Source organism: Pelobates fuscus, chromosome 1 (genome assembly GCF_036172605.1).
Source record: "Pelobates fuscus isolate aPelFus1 chromosome 1, aPelFus1.pri, whole genome shotgun sequence".
In the NCBI taxonomy this organism is placed as follows: Eukaryota; Metazoa; Chordata; class Amphibia; order Anura; family Pelobatidae; genus Pelobates; species Pelobates fuscus.
The window spans coordinates 170,603,716-170,611,634 of NC_086317.1; the positions used below are offsets into that span (position 1 = coordinate 170,603,716).

At 40.8% G+C, this 7,919-nt stretch overlaps 1 protein-coding gene across 2 annotated transcripts; it reads right to left on the reverse strand.

Annotated features, from left to right (window-relative positions):
- Positions 1-892: 892 nt before the first annotated feature.
- Positions 893-7,376, reverse strand: SNRPE (small nuclear ribonucleoprotein polypeptide E). 2 transcript variants are annotated; one of them, XM_063444385.1, is made up of 5 exons: positions 7,201-7,376; positions 5,377-5,403; positions 3,464-3,526; positions 2,502-2,580; positions 893-1,342 (listed from the first exon to the last, which is right to left on the reverse strand). In XM_063444385.1, the coding sequence occupies exons 1-5, from the start codon at positions 7,252-7,254 to the stop codon at positions 1,287-1,289; spliced, it is 279 nt and encodes a 92-aa protein (XP_063300455.1). In that variant the 5' UTR covers positions 7,255-7,376; the 3' UTR covers positions 893-1,286. The 2 variants fall into 2 exon arrangements, with proteins under 2 accessions (XP_063300455.1, XP_063300457.1); XM_063444387.1 differs by lacking the exon at positions 7,201-7,376 and adding an exon at positions 7,128-7,145.
- Between the last annotated feature and the right edge of the window lie 543 nt (positions 7,377-7,919).

Consider the following 7,919-nt stretch of genomic DNA (forward strand, 5'->3'; position numbering starts at 1 on the left):
ATTCCATGGTAAATGGTCAGGTGTCCCAATACGTGCGCGGGTATGTGTGTATATATATATATATATATATATATATATATATATATATAAACATTTTCCCTTCAAATTATTAGCATTTATTTAGTGCCAACATATTCCACAGTGCTTTACAAATATAGAAGGGGTATATCTGACATGCCCTGGCTTCAGTGCACCTGGGTTACTTGGTGAGTGCGGTATCCAGTACGTCTCTACTAGAATGTTAAGTGGCAGGAATATATTAGAGATCAATTGCTGCTTCTGCGCTACGATCCCAGGAGATACTAAATAGAGATTTCTAATGGTTAACAGGAAGATTAATAAATGTGAATTTCTGAACTGAAAAACTTGTTTGCAACACAGATGGAAAAGGCCACCCAGGCCTCCGGATTCAAGCCATGGAGTGCAGCAGATATTCGTGAGCAGAGCAACCAGGTTCCAGGTAAAACGCTTTGGGTTAAACCATTTGTTAGTGGTTCTACCCCTAGAGGAAAAAAGCCAGTGCCTGGGTCCCTTCTTGAACCAGAATGCAATTCCGCTGAAATTATGGTGCCAGAAATGTTCTTTTAAATACACCCCTCCCCCTTTTAATATGAAAACTTAATTTAGTGTGTTCATTTATAACAATCTCAATGTGTTACTAAGGGCTGTAAAATCAGCAGATAGAGTATATTGAGAACAACTAGCTATCTTGTGGAGGAGATCATTTTCATTTGTAGAAGATTTTTATTTTATATTTTTTTTTTCTAAATTACGTAATTTCCCTCTATGCTAGTTGTGGTCTATTGGTTTTGAATAGCTGCCAATCCTGGTAAACTCAAAAGTGCATACTAGAGGACACTGTCTGCTGAAAAATGATTGACAAGTGAAGGAATTTAGCAGAAAAAATTCCTTTCCATTTACTGGCAACAGAATATATAGAGGCGATGCTATGCTCTTTAATCTGAGCATAAGTAGTGTGTACCATGACAAGAACACTTCTCATTGCTGTTGAACGGAGGATATTCATGAAGAAGACAAACTGCTCTTAATTGGCAGAAACATATTCCAGAAAAGCAAATACTTGAAAATATTTATCAAAAAACAAATATCACATTAAATAGCCATTTCAAGTGACTGGCATCAAAATATACAATACACCAAAATGTATGTCACAGTTTGGGAGTATTTAAATTGAATTAAAAATCTTGACAGTCTAGGAATCTTGAAAAAAAAAAATATTCTATTGAATGTTAACCACAATTGACAGATGACAAAAACAGGATTCCTTAAGTCATGACACTTTGCAACAATGTGATGTTGTCTCCTTTCAGCATAATACGGCCTAGGGAACAGAAAACAAAGACCATTATTAGAATGTTTGTCCCAAACCAGAAGACTCAATATTTACAAAGATCTAGAGCTGGGCTTTTGCTACATTGGATACTGTTTCCAGCTGCAGCAGAGTCCCAAACACAAGCAAATGAAAAACCAGCCAAATAAAAGTCAATGGTTTATTAAAAGGCTCAAGATTTCCACTCTCCATTAGATATTAGTTTACATTGTAAGCCTGTTTGGGCAGGGCCCTTTTCACCTACTGTCTCTGGAAAATGTGTTAGAATGTTTGTCTTGTTTTCTATAATAGAGCGCCATTGAATGGGTTGTCACTATAGTAAATGGCCAATACTCCTTGTTACTGTGCCATGGAACATCCAGGATAGCAGTGGCAAGTAACTTTAGCTTGTCTAGTGGTGTTGGCCTTGAAAGTTTTACTTTCCAACACTAAGACTTACTTGGTAGAGCTACCTAACTTCCATGATGACTGCCCCATCCATTTCTCCTTATAGAGGTGCATTGGGACTATAAGTGTGCATCCAATCAAATGCTTGTCATAGGAAAGCATTTAATCCAATGCTTCTCTATGTGATACATTTGATGACATTAAACATCCTCATGAACTTCAGATGTCACAAGCCAGAGTGAAACTATGTAGATGCAAACCAAGCGCCTCTAGTGGCAATCAGGAATACAGCCACTAGAGGAGTGTTTGACCCTTCAAGTAAACTATATGGGTGCCATTAGATGTCCTTTAAAGTTCCTGGTTTTGCAACTCCCTTAAACCATTACATGGCCAAAAAGTAAAATCACAACACGTTTAATTGGTTCATACAGGAACTTTACACATCATTGGTTTATGGTTTTTGCCATTTAACTGCCAAATTTCAACAGAAAGCTGCAAAGCTAGCATGTACCTAAATCCTTAAAATCACAAATAAAGCAGTGTTATACACTCAACTTTTTTCTTCGTGAATATAGTCAGTCGCATTTATTATTTGACAAATGACAATCCAGTATCGGAAGTAATCTATAATACAGTATACTATTCTACTGAACAAAGAAAATGTAGGTAAGAATATTGGCCTATGAGTCGCAAATAGAGCAAAACAAGTCTATGAAATGGAAGAGACAGGAGAGTGCACCTGGTTTTGAATTGAAATACTCACCAAGTTGCTTGCGAGCCTTTGTTTTCAAGTGGAGTTCTTCTGCATCATCCAAAACTAAATTCATATACTCATCAAATCCCTAAGCATTGGAGAACAAAATAAATAATTAAATACAAGACAGTGGGTGGCAAAAATGCAAATGATTATTAGTAAAACATAGTGACATGGTTGGCTTACAGAAACACTCCAAAGCAATATAACCACTACAGCCTGCTCTAGTGGCGTTGGTGCCCAGAAGTGCCCTGATGTCCTCCGAGTGTAATTTGTCAAGCAGTTTATGAAAAGTTTGCAACCATATCTGGGTCCGATCAGGCACTTTCAGTCCTGCTTACAAGATTAGCCTTGCTGGAGAATCGGGTTAGCTCCAATGAGCTTAGTAGGGTCGCTTGTACCGGCTGACAGTTTTAGTTGCGTGTTCTTCTGTCCGTGGTTCACTCAGGAGAGACATCAAGGGACCCAGTGAAGTTGTTACACAGTTCTTAAATGGTATGAAAGATACACTGGGAGGGTGCCAGGGCACTCCTGGCACGATAACAGTGGGCTTGCAGGTACCTCAAATAAGAGCAAATGCTATTAAGATATACAAAATGACTAGGTTCTGTTTGAAGTAGTTATAACAGTATATTTAGCAGCCAAAGACTTAACAAGTGCATAGACTTGCAGAAAATTCTGAGTGAAATATCATGCATGTTACTATTCCTTTCCACACATTGTACTAGATAGGATAACTGCACTGAGAACCGATTTTCTAAAAAAGCAAAACATGTTGCCTGCTCTTAGCAGCAAGCTGGTTACGAGAGATATTTTGACCATGTATGTCTGTACATAGTACACCTACATATTACAGATCCTTCAGAAACAAAATTATTGCCCACATGTTCACACTGGCCCAAATATTGGAAACCACTAGCTTACTGTTCATGTAATCTTAGTATGGAATATAGGCAAGAAATACTACTTACAATGATGCATCCTTCTATACGCATGTTCACCTGTTCATACAGCCACACTTGAATTCGTGACCTCTGAAATAACAATATGTCAAAATGAATACAAATAGTAAGTTACAGACACACCAAAACACACAAAGCTATTAGTTGGGCCAAAAATGTACTAACTTTACTTACACACAAGAGGAATTGTTTTACATCCAAGAGAAAACTTACACCATACTCTGAAATAGGCCATGGCAGCACTACAGATGGGTATAGCTCCTCCCACTCCTCAAGTGGACAGGAAAAACCTCCTAATTAAGTAATAAAAGAGAGACTCCCTCCCATGCCCCCATAGTCTTAATTAAAAGCTATGAACAAATTTTTTAGAAAGGGTGGGACCATAGTGCTGCCATGGCCTATATCCAGGAAACGAAAATATCGGTGAAAATGATGTAAATTTTCTGTTTTCCCAGGTATATACATGGCAGCACTATAGATGGGTCATACCCAAGCTGAAAGGTACAAGGGAGAGAAAGAAAACCAAAACGTCAAATTTAATGCAAACAAAAACCCTTTATTTACAAACCAATTATAAGACGTCAGAAAGGACACTTCTACCAAATTCAGAGGTAGAAGATTTAACCACATCCAGCAGATAGTGATGGATAAAACTGTTAAATGAGGACCATGTTGCTGCTGAACAAATGTGGTCTGGAGATATATTGGCAGCCGCTGCCCACGAAGAGGCCAATGATCTGTGGAATTAATAATAATTCCACTTACCTGCAGACAGATAAAAGACAACCACAGGAGAGCAGACAAATAGCAGGAATCATGCAGGTATATAGGGACCAACATAGGTGAGTATCATGATACCCTGTTCCTTTAAATACATCTATACTGAGGAGAACAGGGAAGGATTCTCCTCCACCTGCTACAGGCCTTGCTCCAGTGTGCGTTCCATGACCGGAGCGAGTGCCCGAAGTGCTTAAACCTTGAAGTGACGAAGAGGAATGCGCGTGTCATAGACGTGCGTTCCAAAGCCGGATCGCGATAAAAGAAGGCCAAAAAAACGTAAAAATTTACAGAAATGGGCATAAAAAGAAGAAAGGAGCCCCCCAGCAATTGGAAAATCTTCAAGAAACTCATCTGTACTTGTAATTTCCCCAAGAGACTGGTCAGGCTCCACAACAGCCACAGATAATGTGAAAGCCAAGTAACCTCAGAACTATACAGCAGATAGGTGTACCCTTACTCGGGATATATCACCACAATGGGTCTGGCACATCCAGCTGCTACCTAAAGGGTCACTGCAGCATAGCTCCCCGGTCGCTGAGCGGAGAATACTCCAGGGGCTGGCCCCTTGGTGAGGCACTGTGTCCTGAGGCTTCCATGGGGGTGGAGAGGCTGAACTCCCTATGGGCTAAGGGTACAATTAGACCCGAGTAAGTCAAAAAAGAAAAAAGGGGGAGGTGAAACATCATATGTGCTTGAGAAGTGTACAGTAAAAAAAAAAAAAAAAAGACTGAGGGGATAAGAGAGGGAGTCTCTCTTTTATTACTTAATTAGGAGGTGTTTACTGTCCAATTGAAGAGTGGGAGGGGCTATACCTATTTGTAGTACTGCCATGGATATATACGAAAAAGAATGTTTAAAGCAGCTCTGTCACCTTCTATGGTCTTATTTTGAGAACCCAAATTGTGACTTTTTATAGTTCTGTGACCAGGAGGTACAAGGGAGAGTAAATTTTAATTATTTGAAGCCATAGCCATGACCATCTGGTGGGTCTCTTTTGCTCGTAGCGCATCATCTGCCAGGAGCCCAAGTCAGTGCTGTACTCTTGCACATGTGCAATGAAATTCCTATACAGTCATGAAGATATTTTTATTGGGGGAGAGCACAGAATATATATTTTTATTTTCACACAAACAGATACTTACATTCTGTAGATACCTGAAAATAAGGTTCTGTTATACCTAGATTAAGGATTATAGCCAGATGGTTTAGAATAGATACAGAGTCATGTTACATGTCAACAAGAATCTAGAAATTGTTGCACAAATCTCCAGCCCTCATACATTATCTATCATGCCCCCCCCTCATACATTATCTATCATGCCCCCCCCTTCATACATTATCTATCATGCCCCCCCCTTCATACATTATCTATCATGCCCCCCCCTTCATACATTATCTATCATGCCCCCCCCCTTCATACATTATCTATCATGCCCCCCCTTTTCATACATTATCTATCATGCCCCCCCTTTTCATACATTATCTATCATGCCCCCCCTTTTCATACATTATCTATCATGCCCCCCCTTCATACATTATCTATCATGCCCCCCCCTTCATACATTATCTATCATGCCCCCCCCCCTTCATACATTATCTATCATGCCCCCCCCTTCATACATTATCTATCATGCCCCCCCCTTCATACATTATCTATCATGCCCCCCCCTTCATACATTATCTATCATGCCCCCCCCTTCATACATTATCTATCATGCCCCCCCCTTCATACATTATCTATCATGCCCCCCCCTTCATACATTATCTATCATGGCCCCCCCCTTCATACATTATCTATCATGCCCCCCCCTTCATACATTATCTATCATGCCCCCCCTTCATACATTATCTATCATGCCCCCCCCTTCATACATTATCTATCATGCCCCCCCTTCATACATTATCTATCATGCCCCCCCCTTCATACATTATCTATCATGCCCCCCCTTCATACATTATCTATCATGCCCCCCCTTCATACATTATCTATCATGCCCCCCCTTCATACATTATCTATCATGCCCCCCCTTCATACATTATCTATCATGCCCCCCCTTCATACATTATCTATCATGCCCCCCCTCATACATTATCTATCATGCCCCCCCCCCTTCATACATTATCTATCATGCCCCCCCCGTATACATTATCTATCATGCCCCCCTTCATACATTATCTATCATGCCCCCCCCTTCATACATTATCTATCATGCCCCCCCTTCATACATTATCTATCATGCCCCCCCTTCATACATTATCTATCATGCCCCCCCTTCATACATTATCTATCATGCCCCCCCCTTCATACATTATCTATCATGCCCCCCCCTTCATACATTATCTATCATGCCCCCCCCTTCATACATTATCTATCATGCCCCCCCTTCATACATTATCTATCATGCCCCCCCCTTCATACATTATCTATCATGCCCCCCCCTTCATACATTATCTATCATGCCCCCCCTTCATACATTATCTATCATGCCCCCCCCTTCATACATTATCTATCATGCCCCCCCCTTCATACATTATCTATCATGCCCCCCCCCCCTTCATACATTATCTATCATGCCCCCCCCCCCTTCATACATTATCTATCATGCCCCCCCCCCCTTCATACATTATCTATCATGCCCCCCCTTCATACATTATCTATCATGCCCCCCCTTCATACATTATCTATCATGCCCCCCCCTTCATACATTATCTATCAGGCCCCCCTTCATACATTATCTATCATGCCCCCCCCCCCCCTTCATACATTATCTATCATGCCCCCCCCCTTCATACATTATCTATCATGCCCCCAGCCCACTCATACATTATCATGCCACTCCACATTATCAAAACCACCATTGAGGCGGTCACACACGTGCATCATATAGGATGCCATCACAGCCCGAGACAAAGCTCTCCATCTCCCTCCATGCGGGCAGTACCTAAACCAACATGTAAAAAGATACGATGGGCTGGACCATCACTTTCTGGACCTTCGGCCCCTGTCCCCGGTATGCCATATTGTCTATCGTACGGAGAGCGAACGCGACTGGAACCGGAAAGAACAAAACTAGAAGGAAAGCTGGGAGTTCATAGGACTAAAGGAAAGGCGCGGCAAGCCTGCTAACCGGAAATTGCGACACGATCACTGGTGGCCATGTTTGTTGAAGGCAGTGAAGGAGTGACGTATGGGACTAGCGACCACGATGGTAAAACGTTGGCGCGCTGCAATGACGTCAAACTAGGTTGCTTTTGTTTTTGGTTCCCTCCCCCCATGTTGATATGATTCTGCTAATGTTTAACAAAACATAAACTATAAAAGATCGGCTATGTAAAGCCTGCACAAGTGCTGGCTTTTAAGTTTTCATTTAAAAAAAATAAAATATTACTTGCTTAAATAAAGCAATAAATATAACTTAAAAAACAAAACAAGATTATTAAGGAAATAAATAATTATTTATCTTTATTCCTGGTTTTCATCAGTAAAGCAAATGGGCTTCTTAGTTGTTTAATAATCTAAGTTGGCAGGGGAGGGTGCATGTTTATGGTGTGAATGTAAAATAAGGGGAGAAACTCATTTGAAGTCTTTGCTACATTTTCTGCAAGAAAGGAAAGCATGTGTTCTTGTCTCCATAATGGCAATCAGATTTCTCAATAGATCATCAAACATTAGTTATAACAAGTC